Below are 27,843 nucleotides of genomic sequence, written 5' to 3'. Positions count from 1 at the left end.
ACATGCACGGACACGTTGATTTGGACGCAGGCTCCTATCACCGTGCATTATATTAATATTTTTACAACTGTCATTTACTCTTTAGTAATACTTCAATAAAAAAGTACTTTTAATATTAAAATATCAAAGACTAGTTCTTTTGTTTATTAAAAGTTTTTGTCTCCTCGTCATGGTATCTCATTTTTTAAAATAAATTTCCAACTTGCGAGTCGAACTCGCATCCCGTGTCATGAAGTCCACGAATGTTTGTGACATCATCTTTAACTTTTTACCATGGTGGTGGTGGTGGTGGTGGTGGTGGTGTAATTTTAGGGGTGCACCGGATCCAAAAAAAAATTCTGGCTCTCTCCAAGGATTAGGATCCTAGTAGTGCACGTGGATGCCCATTCTGTGTTGCCATGGCCAACAAAACCTGCCAAGCGAGAACCGAAACCCGCAACCCTCTGTGTTGTTTCCCGCAACCTAGCCGGATCCCGAGGGGCAAACCGTTAAAGAGTACTCTGCTTTTTTTCCCCCTAGGGGTAAAATCTCTGTGTCTTCGTTTTCCTCTCTCTCCCTCTCTCATTAATGAACCGTTGTGGTTTTCTTTCAGAAAGAGTGAAGCTGTTTTGAAGGCATCCCTGGTAGTAGGCCAGAGAGGGGTCAGTGAACAGCCGTGTCCAGCAGTGGGTGAGTGGTGACCATGATAGTCTCGTGACCTGAATACCCAAACCCAAAATAAAAAAAAGTGGAAAAAATTAAAAAGAAATTCTCTCTCTCTCTCTCTCTCTTGCCATTTAGACAGTTATCTCTACACTCCAAAGTGGATTTTGCTTTTTGGGTTGCTTTTGTGCTCCTGTTATGACGTTGTAAATACCCCTTTCGTTGCATTGGTGAGATTTCGGTTGGATCTTGAATGTGAGTCGACATACGTTGTAGAATCTGTTTCTTTGGGGGGTTTTAATTTGTGGTTGTGCTGAATTTTTTCTGTTTTCAGGTTTTCTTGAGATGGGGATTTTGTTCTTGGGCACTATGGTTATACTGTGAATCAAATATGAGGGTTTATCATGAGTATGTATTGTTAGGAAAACTTTGTTTCAGATTGTCTTCTTTTTCCTTTTTGGCAATGTGGGTGCTTGGCGACTATTATTGGGTTTTGATGATTTTGGTGTGTTGATGTTGTTCCGCTGCAGCTACAGCGCAGCACCAGCAGTTTTCGGTCGCAGATTCTGAGCATAGGCCTCCATTGGCACCATCAGACAAGAACATCAATGGCGTCGCTTCTCGGAAGCCTCGAACCAGAGAGGTCAGTTCGCGGTACAAATCCTCGTCGCCGTTCTCTTCTTCTTCAGCATCTTCTTCTTCTCTTGCAACTCCCACTGTTCCATCGCTCTCAAGAAGATGCCCATCCCCGAGTATCAGCCGAGTTTCGGCCTTACCTGATCCGAAACGAGCCCAATCCGCGGAGAGGAGGCGGCCTTCGAACCCTTCTTCGCCATCTAGGCCAACCACGCCTGTTCATGATTCAAAATTGAACAATGGTATCTCCGATTCCAAGCGTTCGCTCGGCCGGTCGCCGGAGAGCTTGTGGCCTTCCACTCGCAGTTTATGTGTTTCTTTCCAGGCGGACAGTTTCACTCTTCCTGTTACTAAGAGAGAGCGGCCTGTTAGTCATTCTTTGGATCGCACATTGGCACCGTCCGCCAATAGGCAATGCGACTCTCCTCTTCAGCGCAAGGCGACACCAGAGAGGAAGAGGACACCATTGAGAGGTAAAAATGCTGATCAGTCTGAAAATTCAAAGCCTTTGGATAATTCTCTTGCTAGAATGGTTGATCACCATCGATGGCCGGGGAGAAGTTCGGTGAAGGGGAATGCCCTAAACAGAAGTGTGGATCTCTCTGATAAACCCAGCAAAGCTGCTGCTTTGTTAGTTCAAGGATGGGGAGCTCGATCAGATGTTATCAATAGAGGCTTTCAGCAATCTGTAAACGAGGGGAACTTTGCAGTTGAACGCAAGAGCGTTGCGAGGAGAATGTCGTTTGATGGAAGAACAGAATATGAGGTAGGTAGAGCTCTCAGCCTGGAGAATTTGCATCTGGCTGAGGGTAGACATTTGCAGGCAGATTATTTGTCTAATGATGCAGATCCCTTGAGCCCCGAGTGTTGCTTGCGTTCCTCTGATTCTTCGTCTGGTGTGGACTCTGTTTCAACTGGAAGCGATCTGAATGTAGAGGAACGCGGTGGTGATTCGAGAAGTTATGGTGGCGGAGCCTCAACAGTTAGGGGAATTGTTGTGCCTGCAAGGTTTTGGCAGGAGACAAACAATAGGATTCAGCGGCAGCAAGCTCGGAGATACTCAACACCTGAACGAGAACCATCATCTGCCGTTCTTGCTTCTTCTCAAACAGTTGGGCGTCCTAAGCATGTTTCATCAAAACCAGCAGAAAGAGCTGTATCAAATCCTCGTTCAAGTAGATCCCAATCTTTACCTTCATCACCCATTAAGCCTGTGGTATCATCTTCACCGTCAAGAGGTTTGATCAGCCCATCCAGGTTAAGAGGTGGAACGATACCTTCAACAAACTCTATTCCTAGTCGTACCAACAGTTCTTCATCCATTCTCAATTTTATTGCCGATGTTAGGAAAGGAAAGAAAGGTTTGAACCAGATAGAAGATGCTCATCAGCTGCGACTTCTTCATAACAGATACTTGCAATGGCGCCTTGTCAATGCCAGAGCTGATGCTGCATCAGCTATCCAAAATGTAGCAGCAGAGGTAGGGGTCATTGCTTTTCTCTTCTTCGTTGCTATTGTTAAATTGCCATATTGGTACTTCTGTTGCATCATCGTGGAATTACTTGAAAAAGGGATAATTTATTTTATGTTCTTTGCTGTTGTTAAGTTGTCTCATTGGTACTTCTGTTGCATCATCACAGAATTATGTGAATTATCTTTGCATGGGTTTCCTGAGTTACTTTAATTGTTTAACGTATGCTTACTCTAAGACCTGAGGAAACTGGGAATTTTCGGTGGTACTTGTGGTACATATTGTTATTCGGATGGATGCTCAAATGGTTGAGATTTGCAATGGCATTGTATCATTTCATAGCTGGTATAAGATTACTCTACCTTGAATCACAATCCTGAGAATGTGGTCATCTACTCTTTTAGTCGTTTGCCCAAATTGGTTTTCCTTCACCCTTTTTCATAGTATAACTGTTTACTATATCATGCAGCATTTTATTTCCATTAGCAAGAATTATTGGATGCTGAAACTATGTCTACCTGCTGTTTCATTTCGATTATTTTTCTGTCAGATAATTTATTATGCCCAAAGTAGGCCATGAGAATAGCACTTGTAATATTTTGTGAATGGATCTTTACCAAGCAGCATCTCTCAGGGAGTCAGTGGAACACTGTAGAATGATTTAAATGCACCAGTCAAGCATTGATGATGGCATGATCCATGCCATTTTTTTATTAACATTATTAGTAAATGATATTGTGCTTAATAAAGGGGAGAGTGCAAAACAAGTTTTATCTTGTTTTATGGACATTTCTTGGCTCTTTGATGTTACCAAGTCTGCCCAATTCCATGTTTCTTGTCATATTGCTGATTTGAAGCAGAAAAGAAAATGGTTTGAGTAGCATGACCATTTTAAAGATTGAAGATAAACTTGCCATGAGTGAATATGTCATCTGTTCCACCTTATGTTGTTTTGGTTAAAGCATGATTGAAACTGCATTTTAGTAAAAACCATTTTGCAATAATATTAAGATTGCATGCGTTATCGTAGGGCGTTTCAGCCCTATGAATCTATGTTCGTTCTGTTTGAATACAATTATGGATGAGTGCATATTTTAGAATGTGCATCAATTTTTATGAGCTTCCTCGAATCTTAGGATTAACTCTTGTCTTGTAATGCCCCAATATTTTAACCCGAAAATTTAATTATTTTTTAAAAATGATTTAAGGCCTTATCGATGACATTGCTCCAACCGGACTAAGCACTAGGAGCCGCTTGAGTGCAAGCACGAGCGTATATTAGCCAACTAGAACTAAGTTTGAGAAAGAGACAACCAAGGACAATAACCCTATCTATGACATTACTCTAACTGGACTAAGCATTAGGGGTCAACTTGTGCGCAAATGCTAGCATTTAATAGCCCATTAGAACCAAGTTTGAGAAAGCGACAATCAAGAATATGATCTCTTTCATAAAAGAAACCGGTATATAACGAAAAGATTTATTTTGGTTTTTGGTTAGAAATCTTGGGTGGGTTACGAGCAATGTTGTGAAAAGTGTTGAGGTGTAGCGAGGCGCTCCACCAAAATCTGAGGCGAGGCGTAAAGCGTAAGCTTCAATTTTTTTTTTTTTGAAAACTTAAAAAAAACTATAAAAATATCCCAGGATATCCGGTAACATACACCCTTCTAAGGTGTACTCAAAATCCGCCAAATGGGGTTATCTTTATTAAGAGCAATAGGTCAAAGCATTTTTTTATATGCCTTTTACCTATATAACACAAACTCTTCTAACAATGCACCGCACCCGCATCGTACCTGCACCCATGTGGGTGCGACACTTGGACACGACTTCCTTTGTATTAGGTGAAGTCAACCACACTAATGTCTATTTTTGTCCAAAAGTAGATTTAGTTAACCCTAATCAGGTCGAATTTTATCTATTATATATATATACATAAATGCATACATACACTTAGTGTTAACTTACAACTGTTCGCAGTGAATGGAGAGAAGGATAAAGAGAGAAAGGGAGGGAGATGCTTAGAGAGAAAGACGACAATCAACATAAAGGAGGCATGCCCTAATGCTATATTATGTAACACAATTTACAAAAGGTTTAAAATATAAACAAATAACAAGAATGCCATTACATCTATGTCACAGGGACTCGGCAAATCGGGTGCCGCACCCGCATCGATGTGGGTGCGCGTGCGGGTGTGGCACCCGGTTCGGTCAACCCGTCCCTGGGTGCATTGACCAGACCCGTGCCGGGGGGAGGAGCCCTCGGACCCCCCTTTCTGCAAGGGCAAAAATTCTGAATCAGGCTCCACAACTCATCAGCTCGACCCCTCCCATGCACAAAGAGGGCGCAGGGAGGGGGCTCGACCCCTCCCCTGCACAAATTATATATATATATATATATATATATATATATATATATATATATATATATATATATATATATATATATATATATATGCCGCAACCCCGCACCTGCACCCATGTGACATAGCATTACATAAAAGAAACAGACATAACATGATTAGACGCATGGGTCTGGATCCAATCCGGACCCTCATATATGGAATAACACATTCAGATGATGATAGAGGGACCTTATGAGAGCATAGAAAACATATATGTTATAACCAATGACAATACCATAAAAAATACTTATAAGATTTATAATCTTAATCATGGAGTTCACACAATGTATCTTAAAATTCATGCTCGATCACATAATTAAAACATCAAAGAAACATCTATATTAAAAACCCCAAAGATAATCCATGTATACACATACGTTAAGAGACATACAACATAAAATTTAATATTTTGCAAAACATGAAACACGTATAAGATTTTATAAGACCACATATTTTTTCAAAATATAATTTTGCAATATACATATCCATAATCTAAAAACATATATTTCATATATAAAAAGACAATAATTTTTACATATTTTAATTTAAAAAAAGAAACATTTATTTTTAATATAACCCTTTTAAAAAACACCTACTATATATATAAAATAGAAAACACCTACCATACGTACCAGAATACAAACTCCTTGAATCCATACCATTCATTAATACAAATATTTTCCAAGACTACGATGTCTAACTTTTATACAATGCCATGAAAATGACACGAATCTCGATGCACTCCAAAATGAACTCCAAGAGCCGAAATATAATGTATTTGAATACAATTTCACCATAAGAAATAAAAATGGAACACAAGTATTGTGAATGAATAATTTTGTTAAGAATAAAATTCAAAATACATAGAAGAAATTCAAAATACAAAACAACCTCACTACAAAACACTCATAACACTCACAAATAACCTAGATCTATCCATCACTCTTTCAACCCTCACCCACCCACCCACCCACCATTATATAGAGAAAGAGGAGAGAAGAGAGAGTAAAGAGGGAGCCTATCTAGCCATTGTAGAGGGTCCAAGGGTTAGTTTGACTAGCCGTTGGACCTATTCCAACAGCTAGTTAAAGTCGACCTAAGTTCACTTAATATTGTTAAAAATATATATATGTATATATATACACATATGTATATATATACATATTTATATATATTAAATCTGTAATTCCTTTGTATTGCCCGATAGGGACATTTTGGTCTTTTTACTTATATAATAAGTTGTTTGTTGGAGACAACTTATCTTTTTTTTCTTTTTCTTTTGAGCATTGGGCCCCCACATTTGGAGTCCTTGGGGCCCCAACATTCATAAATATGACCGTTGGGAGCTCCTCAACGACTCTAAGAGTGGGGAGCTCACAATGGCTCCTCCTCTTCTTTCTTGTATATATATAGGGGTGTTCTCCCTTCATTTGTAAGGTGTTCTTACACCCATATTCTCAATAATATTTGATTTTCTGCCTTTTGGCATGATCCCATTGTGGATTTATGTGTGTGCACTTAAAGTGCTTGTATTCTCTCTTTGTTTATTGTTCATTGTTGGACTTGCAAGTGTTCTACACTTGATATTTGTATTTTCGCTTACTTTATTACATGGTATCAAAGCCAAGAAACTCTTCTTAGCATTTTGTCTCTTTTGGGTCTTGGGATTCTTTGGTTCGAGTTTATGCTTCGTGAAGGATTCATGATCGTTGTATGGCTTGGATTCAAGAAAAATATTTACCTGGTATATATTTTATATTTTTAAGTATTTCTTTTGTTATTTATTTAATGCATTATGCAGGAAAAAACACTTGTTTTTTTATTGTTATATATAATTATTTATTATTATTATTAAAAAATCTCTTTAAATGGTTTTTTAATCATCATTGGACTTGTTTTTTTATTAAATATCTTATAAAACTTATTTATTTTTGAGCAAATTAGATATATGTATATTTTGAAATCATGTTTGAATCTTAAATTTTTTCAAAACTTGTTTTGATATATATATATATATATATATATATATATAATCATGTATGTTTGAGCATGTATTGTTGGCACTTAGATGTTTTATTTGAACAAGTCATGATTATAAATGTCAAATCATGTTTGTATTGTTGAACATGGTTTTGTTATTTTTGATAAATTGTTACATTTTTTAAAATAATTTGATATTTCAAAATAATGATTATGTGTATTTCACAAGTATAATTTTATGAAATTTTGCTTGAACTTGTGTTTAATATTTATCTTTACTCTTAGTATATTAAAAGTAACATATGAAGTGTTGAAAATTATGATCTAGCTTATAAAATATTTTTTCTTAATATTTGATCCCTATGCACTTATAATTGTCTTACATTATGAATAAGATTGTTTGTTCATGCATAAGGTATTGAGCATAATTTCTTATGGGAAGTCATTCACTTTAATACATCTCCTTTATGGATCTTTTTTGGGACAATAATTATGATATTAAGTGTTTATATTGTTGATCCTTTTTGTGAAACTTATGATTATGTTATTAGTCTCATGGCATTATTTTACATGCTTTTCATATGATTTAAATATTGTGTTGCATACTTGGTTTTTAATAGAATACTAAGTTAAGAATCATGAGAAAATCTTTTTTGTGGGAGCTATATGTGTTTCTCTCATGGTTAGCTTTAGTACTTGTCTATTATTGATGGACATGTTTGTCCACTTAGATCCTTGGTGGACATGTGTGTTCATGATTAAAGAATCTTGACTAATTGTATACTTGTTATTTATAAAATATAAATTTTATATTATACCCTTAATGCTTCTTAAGCATTTCTCATGAGAAATAAAAGTTTATTGTTTTTATCTTATGTTCTTCCTTTTATACCCTTTTGTGGGTTGTGCTTGTAGCGTCTCCAATAGACATCCATTGTGAGCTTTTGTGCTTTAAATCTACCACTTGCATATATGCTTAAATTTGCTTATATGCATGTCTTTTATATGAGATATGTGACTTTAAGTTACTTGGATTATTGCATATACATGAGTTCTTTTTATCTCTTTGTGAGAATGTATGCACTTGGTTTTTTGTATAGTTCTTTAAGAATCTTTATATATGTTTTGGTCCTCTTTAATGATATTGATTGTCTCATAGTAGACTTGTAATCTAGATTGAACTATCTCTCTATATAACTTGCTTATATTAACGATGTTTACAATTGCATATGCATATGATTTCATTATATTAAGTCCAAGTTTTTCATCTACCATTATTGGATTTGATTTGAAACCTTGTTTTTTTTAGATCGGTACTTATATTTGAACTCACTTGTTTGGAAAATGATTTCCGTGACTATTTATTACCTTTTTATGGCATTTGTTGTGTCCATCACAAAATTTTATATGATGCATCATTTCTCTTGGCCTTGTTACTTTTTATTTAGAGATGTTGGGGTGAGTCGTATTCACCGTGTTTTATGTCAGTTTAGATTGTCAGCTTATGGTTTGGCTCTAACTGACGATTGTTTAATCTTTGGATCTGAGTGTGTTGTATCACTCATTTGCTATGTCACATGGGTGCGGGTGCGGGTGCGGGTGCGGGGGTGCAACACTTTCAAAAAACTTGGGTGCGGGGGTGCGGCAAAATATATATATATATATATATATATATATATATATATATATATATATATATATATATATATAAAAAGTCCAAAAGTTGGACATAAATGACCCTGGGTGCAGTCAACACACCCATGGTCAGGTTGACGGCACTGGGTGCCGCACTCACGTCACGTCACATTGATGTGGGTGTGGCACCCAGTTGGCCGAGTCTCTGTGACATAGCTAATTTGTTGTATGACTATTATTATGTTGGATGCTCATAATTATGTTGATTTGTGATGGCTATCTATTTTTGAAACCATGGCATTTCGAAAAAATGTATAAATTAATGACATTAGTTTGTTTTCATTACAAGTTGTCTTACCTTTTGTGTCTTCTCCTATTATGCCTCTTATCTAAGTGTCTTTACAAGAGATGTTTGTTCACACCTTCGTGTGTGATATTAGCCCATTATTGGCATTATGTTGTTGATCTAGTTGCTGATAAACTTAATTTTGTGTCATTATATGTAGACAAGAGAAGTTTATTCACACATTTGTGTGTGTTTTTAGCTCATTGTTGGCATTATACTCTTGATTTAGTCGTTGATACATTAGTTTTTAAGTGTCATTATATGTAGACAAGAGATGTTTATACACACCTTAGTGTGTGTCTTTGGCCCTTTAGTGACATTATGTCTATGCTATTGTTCTAGTCGCTGATACACTTGATTTTTGAGGTTTAGAGGCCTAGTGAGGTTATTGCTTGTGGTGGTCAAACTATTGTTGAAGTTTGCAAAATATCACTTCTTGATATTTGTGAGAATTTGAAATTTTCATATTTTTTGCAAATTGGTGTTGATTTGCAAATATTATTCTCTTTGTTACGTGAGATTTTTAAAAAAATCTCTCTTTGAACATTTTAAACTTTTAATACTTGTTTTTATGGAATATGTTTATAAATAAAAACTTGAAGCATTTTTGCATATTCATGATAATCTTATTCTTTATATTATGAGCCTTCTTGTGTGTGCCCCTTTATGGGTTTTGTGAGTATGTCCCTTAAATAAACACTTGTGTACTGTTATGATGGGGACATTGGTTCATAATTGAAGGTACTTGATTCTTTAGATTAAATTCATGCAATGTTATGTGCATTTTATTGATAAAAATAGTTATCTTTTTATTGTTGTTTCATATGCTTTAATTGCATGATGCATATATGTGTGTATTAGCTTGGTTCACATAATTGTATGCATGAATTTAATTAGCTCTTCCTTTTTATTATATACATGATTGAAATGCTTATAGTATTATTTATTTATAATTGTTTATCTCTTCTTGATGAATCATATGTCCTTTAATGATCCATTTTTTTTATGATCAATGTTAGGTTTTCTTGAAAAATAAGTTGATTTTATGGTTATGATTCGATTTCATAAAAATTCATCTTTGAGGAATATGCCTCTTGTCTTTCTTAATGATTATTTAATGTTTTTAAAATTATTACTATTTTGTTTGAAAATTTCTATTCTTGTTTTAAAATATATTGGTTTTAAAACTTTATAACTTTTGGGCTAGGATATTTTTCGTGTACTTGGAACCTTTTGGTTTGTTCTTTCTTTACAGGTTCGATGTGATGGATTGAGAAAATAATACCTTCGATGCATCATGAAGATAGCCAATGAAGGTGCTTGGGAATGATCACCAATAAAGACATTTGAAGACTTGTATTTGCAAAATTCTCTGATATGCCATAAAGATGGAGATTTCCCTTGAAGACTCTTGAAGATTTGGATTCCTTTGATTCTTTTTTTGTATTTCCAAACTTTCGGTATAACTTTTTCCGTCAAGTTTGAGGGAGAGTGTTAAATATATATATATATATATTTTTCTTTTTTCATTAAAGGTATATGCCTGAAACATAATATACTAATTGATCCATTTCAAAGACCCTACCATACCATTGTCTCATCTACTAGCATTCATTATTTATAATACTTCGGGAGCTAATGAGATTATTTTAGTGAAATTTAACTGTCTCAATTCACGAGCAATCGAACCAAAAACTCGAGTGCCTTTGGGATATATATATATATATATATATATATATATATATATATATATATATATATATATATATATATATATATATATATATATATATATTAAATCTGTAATTCCTTTGTATTACCTGATAGGGGTATTTTGGTCTTTTTACTTGTATAATAAGTTGTTTATGAGAAACAACTTATTTCTTTTTTTCTTATTTTTCTTTTTATTCTTTTTGTTCTTTTTCTTTTGACCATTGGGGCCCCACATTTGGAGTCATTGGGGCCTCAACGGTCATATGACCATTTATGACCGTTGGGAGCTCCCCAACGACTCTATGAGTGGGGATCTCCCAATAGCTCCTCCTTCTCTTTCTTGTATATATATATAGGGGTGTTCCCCCTTCATTTGTAAGGTGTTCTTACACCCATATTCTCAATAATATTTGCTTTTTTGCCTTTTAGCATTATCCTTTTGTGGATTTATGTGTGTGCACTTAAAGTGCTTGTATTCTCTCTTTGTTTATTGTCCATTGTTAGACTTGCAAGTGTTCTACACTTGATATTTGTATTTTAGCTTACTTCATTACAAATATACATATATATATATATATATAATATAAAAATATATATACATACTATATATAATATATAAATATATATATATATTTATATATATATATACACACATATATGTACAAGTATATATAAAATAGTACATTCATCTTAATGGCTTGTTCTGAAGCACATTTGAATATATAAAAAATTATATTTTTATGTTGTGTTCTAAGTCTATAAGAGGCTATTGTGCTTGTGATTTGTATTGACCCATAAGTGGTCTTTGCTTGTGCTTTCTTAGTATGATTGTAAGCCCATAAGAAGCACCTTATTGTGTGTTTTCCATTCCATTACATTGCCCTCCACTCTAGTGTGTGTGCTTGTGCTTCCTTCATATTGCAGCCAAACAAAGAGTTGGAACTAAAATAGAGAGCTTTTCATTTAAATAAAGGAACTGGTTGAAAGCAACCATTACATAGTTTCTTTTCATATAATATGTGCAACAACATCTGTCATGGAAATAAAGTCAGTTCTTGCACAGACAAATTGATGATCCTTTAATGACTCCACTAAGCTAAAAATTTTATATGGCTTATCAATTTGACGACCCATGACAATTATTTAGTGACCATCTGATTTTGTTTAGCAAAATGTCAGAGACTAGGTCAGCTTGTGCATATATATAATTTCCAGTATGATTTGTTGGAATTATGGGGTACCTCTTCAGAATCATCTTTTTCTCTACGTGGCAGGATCGCCTTTACAATGTATATATGACTACTTCAGGCCTGCGTCATTGCATCACTCTGAAACGGATCAAGCTTCAACAGCTAAGGCGAGATATTAATTTCTATTTATTACTTAAAGATCAGGTAATTAGTTTCAGTGTTTATTGTCCTATATTACTTCTCAGTACTTATAGGTTGGCTGAATTTGGCTTTAGCATGAGTGTGGATCAAATTGACCTGATTGCTGAAAATTTCTAAATGTAAATTTTGTAAGGGATGCTTCATACCTTTTCTTTTTAGTTGCATCTTTATTAGGTGGCAGTCTTTTTAGCACCTTAATGTAATTTAATTTACAAAGCCTCTTATTTAAATTTTATTATTCTACAATTTAGGTGTTTAATGCTTTGTCAACAAGTTTTTATTGAGTTATCTTGTTCTTCGAGTTGGAAAAAATCTTGGGCCTCACATGATCTAGTGAAGACATTATCCCTGAAAGCCTGCTGGTACCATGCTAATTGTCAAATAAACTTTCAGCAGAATGAAGGTTTTGAGTTATCTAACTAAAATTCTATAAGATTCTTTGCCTTTGATTAATTATCTATCATCAGTCATCTTTACCACTGTTATATTCCTTTTATCGTCATCTTATAATCTTTGTTACCGCCATTACTATTATTACCATCACATTATTGTTTTCTTCATCTTTTATTATTTTTCTATTTTATTATTATGATTATTAATTATTATTACATTTGTTGGTAGAAGGCCATTTTCATCCAGTTTGTGTTGACTGAGTAGGGTCGACTGGTGTATTGGTTTGACCAAGTATACTTTCATAGTCTAAGGGAGTTACAGTGATTATAATCTCTCTAGTCTTACTCTTTTGAGTAAGAGGAGTCATGGGATGATGCTCTACTCCAATGTCCCACTCTCTTTTCCTTCTCATTCCTTCTCCCTCTTCTCTCCTCTCTTCTTCGCAACAAAAACCTTAACAAATCCGTGCTACAGATTCTATGAAACTTGAGGTCAAAGTTATCTGATATTGGGTGTTCGAGGCTCTTATGATCAAGTTTGCTATAGTGGGGTTGCCACTATGCTGAAGTCATTCTGGCATCACACATAGCGTGGTAGGACCTCTATTCTAGCCTTCTATGTCAAAGTTGGTGTGTCTGAAAGGTACAATTATGAATGATCTATGGTGGTTTATGGTAATCTTTTGTGATGTATTGATTGGGGTAAAGCTTTTAATTAGCTAAAAAAGAGTGCAAGGGTTTCTTAATTTTGAGTAGTGTGTGGAAAACCCATTTTGGTCATGTGTGAGTAGGGCTGTCAATGGGTCGGGTCAGGGTTGACCCGGGCCCACCCAATATAACTAATAGCTAGTTTTGGGTAATTATTGGGTCAAGCATAAGAAGACCATATCCGACTAACTACATTTTTTCAAAATCCCAAACCTGGGTTGACTTGTTAATGGGTCGGATTGGTGTCGGGACGGGTTGATTATGAAACACAGGTTTAGAAAGTGTAGAAATATATATATATATATATATATATATATATATATATATATATATATACTTTTGTTCACAAAGGAAGATGCCTTGGTGTATTCATTGTATTCTTCCACTCAGGATAGTCCCTTGCTTGATTATATGTGGATGGTTCAAAGTATGAATAAATTTTTGCTAAATGAGCTCTATAATGAGGTTTGAAAGATTTATACGGCATAAATCTATTTGGAACTCTACGTGGTCGCTCTAAGTGTCTAATTCTTGTGTTTTTTTATTCTTCTATGGGTGAATATTTTTTCAAAAACACTTAGTTGTTCATTATCTTGTCTTCTTTGATATTGCATGACATTCGGATGATCGTGGGGCTCGATAGCTTGAGATTTGTTGCAAGTTATCTCATTAGTGTCTTCATTTAGTGGAGATATTTCTAAAAATTTGTATTCATTTTTATCTTTGGGTAAGACGGTGTCAAAACCATTTTCTTGTTCTAGAAATGTGACGTTCCTAGAAATATAAAGTTTGTTGTTTTTAGCATCATAACACCTAAATCCTTTTTTACTTTCTTCATATCCTAAGAATATACATGGAATTGCTTTAGGAGATCATTTATCATTCTTATAGGTGAGAATAAAGCATCTGCACCCAAAGACCCTTTGTCTAGGATAATCAGGAGAGGCATTATAAATTTTTTCATATGGTGAAAGATTTTGAATTTTTGCAGAAGGTAAGAGCTGCTTCAGCCCAAAAATGTTTTGGAACATTTTTAGATAAGAGAAGAGTTCTAGTGGTCTCTATTATGTGCCGATGTTTTCTTTCGGCCAAACCATTTTATTGTGGTCACATGACCTTTGATGAAGTATTCCATTTTCTCTTAAATATTGTTGAAAGTCATTAGAGATGTATTCACCCCCTGAGTCTGAACAAAAAGTAGATATATTGGATTTTAAAAGATTTGTCACTAATGAATTTTCAAAATTCTCAAATACTTCATATTTATGTTTGAGAAAATATATCAAAGTATAGCGGGAGTAATCATCTACAAAAATAACATAATAAGTGTATCCTCCCTTAGAGGCAGCAGGGGCATGACCCCAAATATCAGAATGAATTAATTTAAGCAGTTTAGTAGCAAAGAAAGACCTCTCTTGCTATAAAATTGATTTCATTTTTGCAAGTATACAATCAGTACAATAGATTTGTTCATTACAAAAGATCTTCATATGAGGAATATTGGATAATTTATACATACTAGGGTGCCCTAATCTTTGATGCGACAAAACTTATCCAATTTTTGAACATTAAGGCAAAAAATCTTGATGAGAATTTTGAACTGATTCATATAGTACAAGTCTCCTTCTTTATGCCCTTCTCCAATCTGCCTCCTGGACTGAAGATCCTATATTAAACATTGGTTAGAAGTGAAGAAAAATCTACATCCTTGATCAGTGATTTAAGAAACAAAAAGTAAATTTAAATTTAGTTTTGAAACAAATCTTATTTGAGGAATACTAAAACTAGGAAATTTTTCAAAATTTTCAATTCCATTAATATCAAGAGAGGTTTCATCGGTAGTGTAAACTTTTCTTTTACTAGTAGAACTGTAACGCCTCAAAATTTTAACCCAAATTTTTAGAAGATTTTTTTATAACAGCAGAAACAACCATTTCATTGGGTTAAGCATTCAGGCGCATTATAGGAGTGATCAAGCAACAACATTAATTTTATTCCAAATAAATACTGACATCAGAGTTTCCAAATAACAGGAATAATAATAAATTGCAATTTAATGAGATTGTCTCGGGAACACAATAAATCAACATCTCGGTCGAAGCCTCGTCCCGCAGTCACTCATAAACTCTATTCTTCACCTGAAAATTGATAAATTTATAGGAATTAAACTACAACTGTCTAAGTAGGAATTAGTGTAATTTTTCTTGCAAGTATATAATGTGTCAAGTATGTGATGTGAGTGCCGAGTGTGATTTTCAGCATGTACAAAAACAAGTAAAGAATCTATACTATGACAACAACAATTTAAGAACACTAACTAACAGGTAACAGTATTAGCAGAATTTAAAACATCTCATAACCACATATTTCATTGCATGTTAAAAGTAAATGCCCACGTGTCAGAAGTAACTGTTTACGTGTACAATCGTAAACCTAACACTACCTACTCACATATGATACCTAAGATTATCTAATTCAAATGTTTATCTTTAATTATCCCGCGGGTACACGCGGGCCAAGACAACCATTTCAGAAGAGAACATTCAGGGGTTTATTATTCATTGGTGTTTTATTAACCCGAATATTTTAACTGAAACTGTAAATCATAAGGGAGTGGCCAGTGACCGAGAGAACCTCTCAAAGGCCCAAAACCAAAACAGGATGCATCCCTAACTTCTGCAGAAGAATATGGAGCTACCTAGGACACATTTGGTAGTCCAGGTCCCCCAACTCCGAGGACTGGGGACCAACGGGCCATTTTTTTGCTTGAAATACAAAACACATATCCCGAAGTTTTGTACCACCTACTCTCTCCAAGGTAAGTCCGAATCTGAGTGGGTTGATCTTTTCATTTAATTAAATTTCCCGAAGTACAGGGGCATTTCCCTAAAATTTACTACCATAGTAGTAGATCCCCACCCTTTGTGATCTTACAAGGGTATACAAGCCAATTTTTGTCTATTTGATTGCACAAACCCACTCAGAGTGCTTCGGTACCTTTAAACCAATCAAGCACGAATGTTCTGGTACCTTTAAACCAATCAGACTCACAAAATTTAAATTTAAGTTTTTCATTAGTGTTATGGCTATTACCCAGAGTATTTCGGTACCTTTAAATCGTCAAGCACCGATGCCCTGGTGCCTTTAAACCAGTCGAGCACACCACATTTAAGATTAAGTTTTTCATCAGTTTTATTGTCATAGCACACAAGCTAATAGCCCAAGTACCCGCATCGGGTAATCAACTCATATTGCCCATTAGGCAGTGTTTCCCAAACAACTCAAAACATATACTTATACCAACCCTGAAATGGAAATGTATTCATAGATATTTATTTACATGCTGGTCACTAACCAAGGTTAAACATAATGAGCAGGAACTATGGCAAAATCAGAACCCCGGTATGTGCAGGACATAATGTAACCCATAACTAAAAACATTTGCATGCATGTGGGTCTTTTTAATAAAACATAACCAGCACATCAGCATATGCTGAACATAATGTACAGGGTATTGTCAACTACAAATGCTCTTAAAATAACGAACACATAGAGGCTACAAACATGCAGCCTCGATATAGCCAATCTATTGTGCGTGTGTGTTACAGCAAGCTGCAAGTGTACAGTGATGGATGCAATGATGGTTACAACAACTATATAGCAGATTGCAAATCTCAGAGTTACTCAATCATGTAACTACGTTGAACAGGTGAGTATTATCCACACTACTGTAGCATAACTTTCAGACCCTATGATTCTTTAGCTGGCACACAGTCTATCTGTATCACACTTACCTTCAGCCAACAATAGAGATGAACTTAAACAACTATTACTATATAAAAGGAAAACTACTTAGATTAAGCCATAGACTGTGAAATAAAAGTTTTTGGTATGGAAAATTTTATATTCAGAACAGAAGATTTGCATACTCGTTACAGGTTATTTAGGCAAGAACGTAACATGCACAACTCTTATTTTAATAAGATTACAACAGTTCTCGGATGGTACACACGGTAACAAAATTTATTCTCTCTTTTTTTTGCTTAGAATATCAACTCAAAACTGGCATGCTACAATCATCGATTGCCTAAGAAGAGGCACAATACTTAATCTTGTTTCAGTCTCAACAGTTCATCTGAACTCCAAGAACGATATACAGGACATTGTCCTGGTTCAAACCTCGATTTCTCATAGGAATTGCAAAAGAATATGTGCAAAATCAATCCTGAAATTCAAGAGAATATACCCCAGGCCAAATCATGCAGTTTCAAAGGTTATACACAAGACTAAATCATAAAATTTACAGGAATGTGTATATATATATATATATATATATATATATATACAGAATTTCAGAGGAATGTGTATGTAGACTTAAATCATAAAATTCCAAATAAAGCAGAACAAAACTGAATCGTGAAATCCAAAGAGACATACACAGGTATAATCCGTGAATTTCAAGAAAATTGAGGACAGGATCAGATCATGAATTCTCTAAAGTGCATAAAAGTCTCTTTTCCACATACCGACCCTGCTTATACCCATAAAACAGGTTCGACCATATGTGAAATCCATCGAGACCATGCCAACTTAAAGAACTACCCCCCCCCCCCCCCCCCCCCTTCGATCATACCTTTACAATAGACATCCGAAACCCCCAAATCATAGATTTGGGGTTTTCGGAGTAGGGTTGACAGAAACCCCCAAGCTCGGATTTCATAGCGGTCGACCCCCCCAACTCACAAGTTTGGGTTTTCCGGCAGTCGAGAACCCAAAAAGAAACTCTGTGTCGTTCGAGTTAGGGCTTCCCCCGTAACCCAACACATTCAATACCCAACAAAAAAATTTACAGAGATCCTACCTTAACCGGCGAGAGGAGGAGGTGGCTGCCGCGGTTGGGAGGTCGCCGGCGTCGATTGCTTCACAGTCGAGCACGATCGAGAGGGAGAGGAACAGGGAGACAGAGAGAGTGGAGAGAACGAGGGAGCGAGAAGACAGAGACAGGGAGGAGAGGAGAGTGGGAGGAAGAGAGAGGAGTGTGCGTGCTTTTGTAGGAGGGTGGCCTCCCGAAAAGGGAGGAGGCCGTTACCCCCCCCCCTCGCCATCGGCGGTTGCGCATCCCCCACCCCCATCTTTTGGCATGCGACAATTTTTTATCGGGTCGGCCCTGTAGCAGCCCTTCCCTCTTAACTTAAATTTTTTTTTCTTTAACGAACTCTTAACAAGGGGCGCGACCCCGGACCCGAGACCCGGGATCCAGCCGCGGGTTTGGACCTGCGCCACCTTTGCGATGTGGGTCCGCAGGTTGGATCCAATTGTGGATCCCTCGATATATATATATATATATATTTCGTTTATCTTTAAATTTTTATAATATTATTACCATTCATCATTTTTTTTTCTATTTCTCTCTCATAGTTATATATATCTATATGAGAATATATATGTAGACTCTTTATTGGATCCTATTACTTTATCCTGGAGTTTACGTAACTATACTGGATCCAGGATCCTTTTTGTTCATAAACCATTTAAGAGATTCGGATCTGAGGGACCGAAGTTTTCATCATATTCTGATTTGGAACTATAGATCCAAATTACCATACATGGATCTAGACCAGAGTTATCGGAAGCGCCCCTATAGTAGGGGAAGCGCACTTTCCCGATACGTGCTTCGGAAGTGCGAAACGTCGCGCTTCCGAAATGCGCGGGGAAGTGTCCCCTTTTTTTTGGGAAGCGCGCTTCCCTTTTATGGGAAGGGCATTTCCCTTTTATGGGAAACACGCTTCCCATTTATGGGAAGCGCGCTTTCCCCTCGCTTCCCTCTTTTTTCCATTTTATTTTTTATTTTTTTTCTTTTTTCGCTTCCCCCTCGCTTCCTAGGTCGCTTCCGGTTTGCTTTCGAGACGGTTCGTGACTCGCTTCTAAGTAGTCCCACGCTTCCCGCTTCCTAAAATTTTTAAAGTGCCTTGCTTCCCACTCCCGCTTCCTGTATCGCTTCTCGCTCCCACTTCCTCGACTGGCAACCATGATCTAGACTACTATTATGGATCCAAATATAAAAATTCTAATTGGATCATCGCCATATTTAAATCTTCGATGTCCCAGGATCCAAATACAATATTGTGGATCCGAACGTTGCATAGACTATTATGATTCCCATAAGGTGTTTTGAGTCCGATATAGAAATCTTCTTATTAAGAATCTGACTAAAAACTTTGTGGATCCGCTCAATTCGACCCAGATCCAATATCACACTTGATCATGATACTGAGGATCCAATAACAGATATCCGATCCATTTAACCGAAATCTTTTACCAAATATCCAATTAAAATATTCGTGATCCGTTAGTTAAGATTCAAATGGGATATTGAAAATCCGAACATGATACTAAAAATCCAGCATTGAAGATCCAGGATATCCGAGATTCAAGTACAACTAAACAATTAAAACAATAAAAAATAACCTCGTACCAGCTTAACGACCTAAATTTCAAGTTTATTTATCTGATAAAAATCATGGGTATTACAAGAACTTCTTTAATTGAAAAATATAGATTTATCATGTCATACGAAATGATGTACCCGTGTCTAAAAGTCAAGAAATCATACCTGGAGGAGGAGATGGCGACACCGGTCACAAATTTTCCTTTGAGTAGAGGTTGTAATGCTTCCACGAGTTGAGAAAGAGATGTTCGAAATTGATTTACTTGAAGAATCTTGGTCAACTTATGAAGTTCCAACCAAAGCAACCTTCTTTTAATCTTTATTCTTGAATTTTAGACAAAATGGTTTAATATGTCTCGGTTCTCCACAATTATGACAAAAAATTACCTCTTCTTTTCCTTCCATCTCCTTTTCCTTCATATACACGATTCTTCCCTTAATTATTGTTCTTATAAAAGTGTTGGGGTTTGTATGTATGAGTGTTGGCACCTGATTTTGAAACGGCCAACACATTGTTCTTTGCTTTATTTTGAGACCTTAATCTAGTCTCTTCCATGCAAACCTAAGCTAAAACCTCTTGAATAAGAGGAAGCTTATCTTCTTGTCTATATATGATGTTGCTTCTCATTTATTCAAACTCGAGTCACAACCCTCTTATGAGTTGAAAGAATTGCTCATTGTTTATTTGCTTCTAGTTTGAGCATCATTGGGAGTTTCCTAAACGGGCTCTAACTTAGCCATTTGATCCTACAACTTTTTTAGAGAGCCAAAGTACTCTCTAATACTCTTGTCACCTTGTTTACCGTTATCTTATCTTGAAGCTCCCATCTAAATGCAATGTTGCATTGAGTGTATGTTTGTTTAATGAAGAGCCATGCTTCATTGGCTATTTCAAACTCCAAAATAGTTTCACATGTATCTTCGTTCATACTTCCCATAAATAATGAAAGTACCTTTGCATGGGGAATTTTCCATTCCTTCAAAGCTTTCTTATAACCTATAAGAGCTTTTTCTTTTTCTTCTCCTTTAAGGACCTCTTCTTTAATGGTTTCATCCTTTTAATGGATTTTGTTAGAGTGAGTTATGGTTCTATTGTGGAACCGTCAACATACTCCCACAATCCTTTACCAATAAGGATTTTTTTGATGGCGGTAGCCCATAAATTGTAATTCTTTCCATCAAATTTTGTTAGAACTACCGTCACCACTTCTTTTTCAGCCATAGAACCAAATAATATAAAATAAAAAGAGAGGAAGAGAAATAAATACTTGAGCAAATTTCAACTCTTTTTGAAGCACCAATGTCTCTATGCATTAATAAGAAAACCAATATTCAAGAAAGTTGGTAGGCACGCTTCCCACGGTAAGGCCCATTCTTCACGCTACCTCAAAATACGCTTGAGAAAAAGTTGAATACCACAAAGGAGTTGATAGGCTCTGATATCATGTCACGAATTGAAGAATATGCTTTTGGAGTGCCACTTATGGGCGAGAGAACACTTTGCAAATATGACCTCTTATGGGTCAATACATGGAAACACGGGAATGAGCCACGATGGGCTAAGAGAACACGCATAAAATAAATAATGTTATTGGAAAATAATCCCTTAGAGAGAGTTACAAATGACAGAGGGGGTAGACCCCTTTTTATATACACAAGAGGCTCCTAGAGAGCCATTGGGACCTACCCAACTGCTAGAATTCTTGCCGAGTCCCAACGACTCTATCAACATTTTCAAAAATCCCATGAGGCTAGGAATAAATACAATAAGAAAAAAAAAGAAAAACAAAATAGAAAATACTTTTTTTGTACATGTGAAAAGACTGAAATACCCCTGAACTTTGCATATAAAGAAATGTACAGAACTGTATATGTAAACATATATATATGTGTGTGTGTGTGTGTTTACATTTAACAATTATGTCACATAGGTGCGGGTGCAGATGCGGGTGCAGGTGCGGCGATGTGACACTTTAAAAAAACTTGGGTGTCGGGAGAGTATATATATAAATATAAATTTTAACAGTTTTAAGTTAACACTATTGAAATAAAAACAAATATCATATCACATTCTTCTACAGGAGGCAGAAAGAACTGCTTCAATTCATCATGCAATAAATCAAATTAACAATCTACCATTCATAAATTCACCATTTTCATCCTTAAAACCAAAAAAATAATTTTTTATTAAAATAAAATTCATAAAAGAAATTGGTTGAACTTAGAACCCAACCCAAGCTTGGGTTCAGTTCTGCTGAACCCGGACTTGGGAGCAAAATCGACTTAGGCCTGTTGGGTTCAACAGAACCGAACCTAGGCATGTTGGGTTCGGGCCATACACCAACGAGGGGAGGAGGAGGAAGGAAGAGAAGGAAGAAGAAAGAGAGGAGGAGGGAGGAGAAGGAAGAAGAAAGAGAGGAGGAGGAGGAGGAGGCAGAGAGGGAAGAAAAAAAAAATGGGAAGGAAGAAGAAGAAAGGAGGAGAAGGTGGAGGAGGAAGAGAGAGAGGGAGAGACTTACCATCTCGACCGTCAGAAGAGGAGGAGTCGGGGAGGGTGAGGAGGAGGATAGGTTGGCAAGGAGGGGAGGAGTCGTGCCCTAAACACCCCCCCCCACCCCGCACCAATAACAATTTTTTTAAAAAAGTGGACCAAAATGGACTAGGTCAAAGTTGACCGCATCCGCACCCGCGTCACATCGCGTCAACACGGGTGCGGCAGGCTCTTTGACGAACCCCTGTGACATAGGACCTCATTGATTGATGTCTAATAGATTGACTTCTAGTTTGACATACATTTTGTTGTTATACTTAACATTGACACACCTTCCCTTGTTAAAAAATATGTCTTCTATCCAGATGCTGTCAATGCTATGTGACACTCATTATAGGGCAAACTGGTATAGAATCACATATAGCTAGGAGTTTTGCACCTGTCCCATTTTTCCATTTTGATTTATGAATCCAACCTCTATCATATCTAATTTTGGCTTAGCATGTTTTATTTCATTTATGGGTGACTTTTTATGATAGATAACTAATCACTTTTTGAACCAAAGATGTTCAGCATTATTTTTCCTATTTATGAGGACATGCTTAGGAATCAATATCATGAATCTTTTAAAGCCAATGAAATAATGGAAGTCAATAAATTTTCCATGACTTGAGTGATTACCCTCGTGAAAATGGTGTGAACCTTAAGCTTCTAACAAAGCAGGGAAAATGATATATGTCTATCGCTATGTCACACATATACTCCCTTTTGGGCTCCATATCATGTCCCTTTATATGCTAGTCATATTGATAACTTCATAAAAGTGGCCATATCCATGTGACATAGGTCTATCATGCTTGGTGATAGAGATATTATGTTTATATATACAAAGATATTACATGGCAGTTTACACAATTGTAATATGCATTATATGTTATTTTTATAATATGTTTAATGTATACTTTTATTAATATATGTATAACCATCTTTTTATGTATAATATACATAATATTTATATTATATTTCATATTATATATTTAATTATATACAATATATATGACTCGGTCTAGTCATGAGCGTGAGCCAAGTCATGCTAAAACTCGGTTGACTCCGCCGAGTTATGTTGATTTCTGGGTCATTCACTGGTTTAACCCAGTAAGTGACCGAGTTGAACCCAGTCAACCAAGTCACTGGGTCGACTCGGCGAGTTTTTAAACCTTGTGTAGAGGTACTGCAAGCTTGATCCTTGTTTTGGTGGTCATTTCTCTTCATGATTTGCTATATATATGGAGGAATTTCTTGATTTGAAACATATAAAGCAATAAAATAGCAAATCCTTTTGGCAATCTCTAAGAATACTGGCCTCATGATGTGGTTGAATGCGTCTCAGCGACCATATTGTAATTGAATGCTATACACTAAACAATTAAGGTTGAGCTAATCTATTAATCATGCAAATGCTATCTCTTCCTTTCTTTTTTCCAAGTAAACCAGCAATAACCTAAATGAATATGAACCTGTGGCAGAAGTCTTGTTTCAGGAAATTATTTGAAATTGGAAGGTTTCATAAGCAATTCCATTATGTACTGTTCTAGAGCTTTTTCCCTCCTTTTGGATATAAATGATTCCTGCTAATTTTAGCATAATGGGTTTTTGTAACATCAACATGCAATTTCATTGAACTCATACAATTCCCTTTTGTTATGGTAAGTTGGGGTCCCAGAAATGATTGTCATCCTCTTTAGGCTCATTGATTCTTCTTAGAGTACATCTCATTCTCCTTTATCTTGTGCTAGTCTTACTCTAGTTTCTGTTATGTTATTTTTATTTTTCTGTATTTCATTTGAAATTATATTCCATTGATTCTATGTTCTTTGATTAATATAGAGCAATTGTTAGCTAAATTGCTAATATTTGCAGCTAGTCAGTTAAGTTCTGCTTTTTAACCATATACATGATCTCGAGTAAAACAGGTGCCTTATCTTGATGAGTGGGCATTGATAGAGAAAGAGCATTCTTCTGCTTTATCTGGTGCTATTGAAGCTTTAGAGGGTAGTACTCTTCGTCTTCCAATTACAAATGGGGCAAGGGTATGTTTTATTTTTATTTACTAGAAAGTATGGTTGTAATCTAATGTGCAATGAGGAAGTACATATGTGCATGTGTTTGCATTTGTTCTTTGTTGTATTTCATGTGGAGTAGTGTAGCAGAAAAGGTACCAAATACCAAAATTAGCTTCTTAACTATTTAAATGCCCTCTTTTGAAAAGATGAGTGATTAAAGGGTGCATTTGAATGATTGTATGATATAATTATCAATATATATTATGCTTGGTTCTGAAATGAACATATTGACCATTGTCATCATATGATATTGAGGGTTCATTTAGAAAGATATAAGAGATGGAAAAAGGAATTAAAGGTTGTGAGAGCATTATACACACACACAGAGGTTCCTATAAGAGAGAGGATGGGTAATTTCCTTGATTTAAGGGATGAGATATCATCTGTATTGTGAAAATATTTAGGTACCACCTAAATATTTCCTCCTTTAAAAAGGTCTTCATTTGCTATGTGCTTTTAATGCATGAATTTCAGCATCCAATGATGTCAAAAAAGGGGTGATTGGAAAATGATTACAATATGACCCAATATTACAAGTTTCTGTACTTCAGGTGTATCTAGACACACCCTAAAAGTATATTGCCATTGTAAGATGATATTTTTTTAGTGTTTATGACATTTTATGTATTTTCTAACTTCAATAGGAGTGCCCCCAGTTTTATGAATGGTGCCGTGGGACATACTAATACAGTACATTGTTTTCAGTGAATACGTATGTATTTTTCTACCTATAAAATATAACAAATGTTCATTGCTGTCAAGTTTCAAAGATTACCAGAGTAGCGCAAGGTTTTCACTTTTTTTATTGTTTGAATGAAGAAGTCAGGACAAGGTTGAAACAAAGTTGTATGGATAAATTAGTTATTTCATTTTCAACATATGAGTTTAAAAGGAGTTGCCTCATGGAGTTTTTTGCTTAGCTTAGGTTAAAGTTTGGGGGGTGTTTGTAAAATGGACAAAAGTTTGGTCATCATTTGGAAATTACCCTATGTTCTGTTCTTTCTTTTCCCATTTATTCTATCTACTTTTGCATTGCAAACTAATAAAAAAAGAGTTTGCGCCACACTTCTAATTGTCTAGGTACTACAGTATCATTAAAATAGAAACCATAAAATTTCTATTTCTTAGAATTGGAACTCAGAATATCTATTGTGGTGGCAGTTGTATGCTTTTATTTCCTGATATTAGAACTCAGAGAGGTTGAACTATTGAATGACCTTGCTGTAATTCAAACAGAAATAAATGAAGAGATGCAGAAAATTTTGAAATATCTTAGCAATACAAAAAAATGTTGCAGATCAGCAGTTCAATAATATTTTAACCATTTTAGCCCTTTTATCCCTCAACATTTGGATTTATATCTACTACTTTTTATATATTTATTTTTTTATTTCCCTCAAAAAAGAAGGCACAGAACTATAGGTGATATGATTATTGGTGGCCTTCCCTTTGTTCGTGTGATATTTGAAGTATCATAGGTGATTTTGTACTAAGTTGTTGCTTATGGTTATATCAGACCTTGGTGGCAGGTATTGACTGGTATTGAAAGCCTCAAGAAGCACTTAGATTCTTTCTTTTGCTAAATTTCTTGAAGTAGGGAACAATTAAGGCATTGTTAGTTCTATAAATTTTCAGGCAGATATCCAATCTGTGAAGGACGCCATTATTACAGCAGCAGAAGTGATACAAGCAATGGGTTTGTCCATATCTTCACTATTATCAAAGGTGAAAACAACTTCTCATATAATATGATATACTTATGAAATTGTATGTAGTTCAAGTTCTGTAGTCATGTTCAGTTGATATGCTATATCCAGTAACTGAGTTTCTTGCTGCTTAATACCAATTCAGAAATTATTTGTTGAATGAATCCTTGTTGTTTAGGTTCTGAGAAGCAGTGATACACAGCACATCTTTGAATTTCCAAAACTTTTTGCTTGTTGATTTTGAGATATTATGCTTTCAATCTAAATCCTGTAGTGATGTTACTCTGTGGAAGCAGTTAAACAATCACTCATTTTAATATCTAGGGTAAAATCAGTCATGGTTCATCAAGTGCTACTTCTTTTCTAACCTATTTTAACATAAGTCATTCTTAAGATTTGATTTTACCTCCTATTTCCTTGTTCTAGCATGCGTGAGAGTATGAATGTCAGATGATGTTCCCTGGGTCTTATCTATTCAAATAATAATGTCATTTTAAGCTTCACTTAATATAAGGTAGTGAGTTCCATAAACATGTATATGATGCTCTATATATCACAATAGGACTATTATCCTAGACACAAAGTTCTGCAGTGACTATATACATTAGTAGCATCCTTTGGGGTTTGATTGGGAGCCAGTAATTGGGTAGGTATTGGGTATTTGGGATGTAGTTAGGCCAACTCTTATGGTAGTGGTTTGGAAAAAATGTGTTCAGGAGCCATTCGAGGAGTTGAGGAAGCAGTTTAGGTTTTGAATATGCACCCAAAAATGGAGTTGGCATATGCAGCTAATTCCAGTAATTGGAGGCCTTGCATTTTTCTAGCTCAACTCCCTCAAAGGCCTAGAGGCCATATCGCTAGCCTTCTAGTTACTTCTCATTTAAGAACATTGTGCTCAAGACTTCTTTATTGGATGAGGTTATCAACCACTGTGCCATCATGCAATGGATAATTGAAAGTTGAAACTGTCTATTGCTCCTTAATGTATAACTTGCAGAAATTAGCTATAAATTATCATTCTTCAGCAGCATATCTTAACGAATTATGATTTCTTTTATAAAGAAGTTATCTATGGTTGCATAAAATTCTATATTTGTTTGGCTTAAAGTAAATTGACCTATGAGTTATCCAGCTATCTTTGATCTCAGACACTGAAGTTTTCGATGATGTTGATTGTTAGTAACTTGTTTTCCATTTCTCTAACCTGGATTAGCATCTTGGTGCTTCACAGTTAGAGAGAATGAACGACTTGGTCTCTGAACTTGCTGACATCACTGCACAAGCGAGAGCACTGATTAATGAATGTGGAGATCTACTATATAGGATTGCAGCAATTCAGGTATCTCTCTGTCTATAGAATTGCTTAAGGTTTGGGCCTTTATATTGGAGAGCCAAAAACAGTGATGACTTGCAAACAGGTAGAAGAGTCCAGCCAGAGAACACATTTGATGCAACTGAAGCGAGCGATTATTGATGGAAAGCAAACAAACCTGGCAGTTGAAGCAATGGTTTGAGACTTTATTTACCAAAGCTAACTCAAGCCATGTTCTGGGTACTCCAAAGAGTGTAAAATATCCCGTTCTTATGGCATTTAAGCATGTTTTTTCTTGCAGAAGATGCATGCCCCATGTCTTTTCTTTTAAACTGGGGTATGAGCCCCCCCCCTTCCTTCCCTATGTAATATTTTTGTAATTCTCACGTTAAAGGAATTCAAAGAAATTCAGAAAGGGTGAGAAAAAAAGAATCCAGAGCA

General features: G+C 35.6%; 1 protein-coding gene across 4 annotated transcripts; it reads left to right on the top strand.

Moving 5' to 3' along the window:
- Positions 1-385: 385 nt before the first annotated feature.
- QWRF8 (QWRF motif protein (DUF566)) lies at positions 386-27,843 on the top strand. Of its 4 annotated transcripts, none has more exons than XM_090005989.1 (9): positions 386-521; positions 593-669; positions 977-1,050; positions 1,173-2,758; positions 12,106-12,225; positions 24,235-24,351; positions 26,020-26,109; positions 27,322-27,429; positions 27,509-27,843. In XM_090005989.1, the coding sequence occupies exons 3-9, from the start codon at positions 1,047-1,049 to the stop codon at positions 27,602-27,604; spliced, it is 2,121 nt and encodes a 706-aa protein (XP_089862115.1). In that variant the 5' UTR covers positions 386-521; positions 593-669; positions 977-1,046; the 3' UTR covers positions 27,605-27,843. The 4 variants fall into 4 exon arrangements, with proteins under 4 accessions (XP_089862115.1, XP_089862117.1, XP_089862116.1 ...); XM_090005991.1 differs by having other exon boundaries at positions 417-495; XM_090005990.1 differs by lacking the exon at positions 386-521 and having other exon boundaries at positions 556-669.

Source organism: Nuphar pumila, chromosome 5 (assembly GCF_984573655.1).
Source record: "Nuphar pumila chromosome 5, dmNupPumi1.hap1.1, whole genome shotgun sequence".
Taxonomy (NCBI): domain Eukaryota; kingdom Viridiplantae; phylum Streptophyta; class Magnoliopsida; order Nymphaeales; family Nymphaeaceae; genus Nuphar; species Nuphar pumila.
The sequence above is the reverse complement of the archived record's forward strand: the minus strand, read 5'-3'. Positions and strand labels throughout refer to the sequence as shown.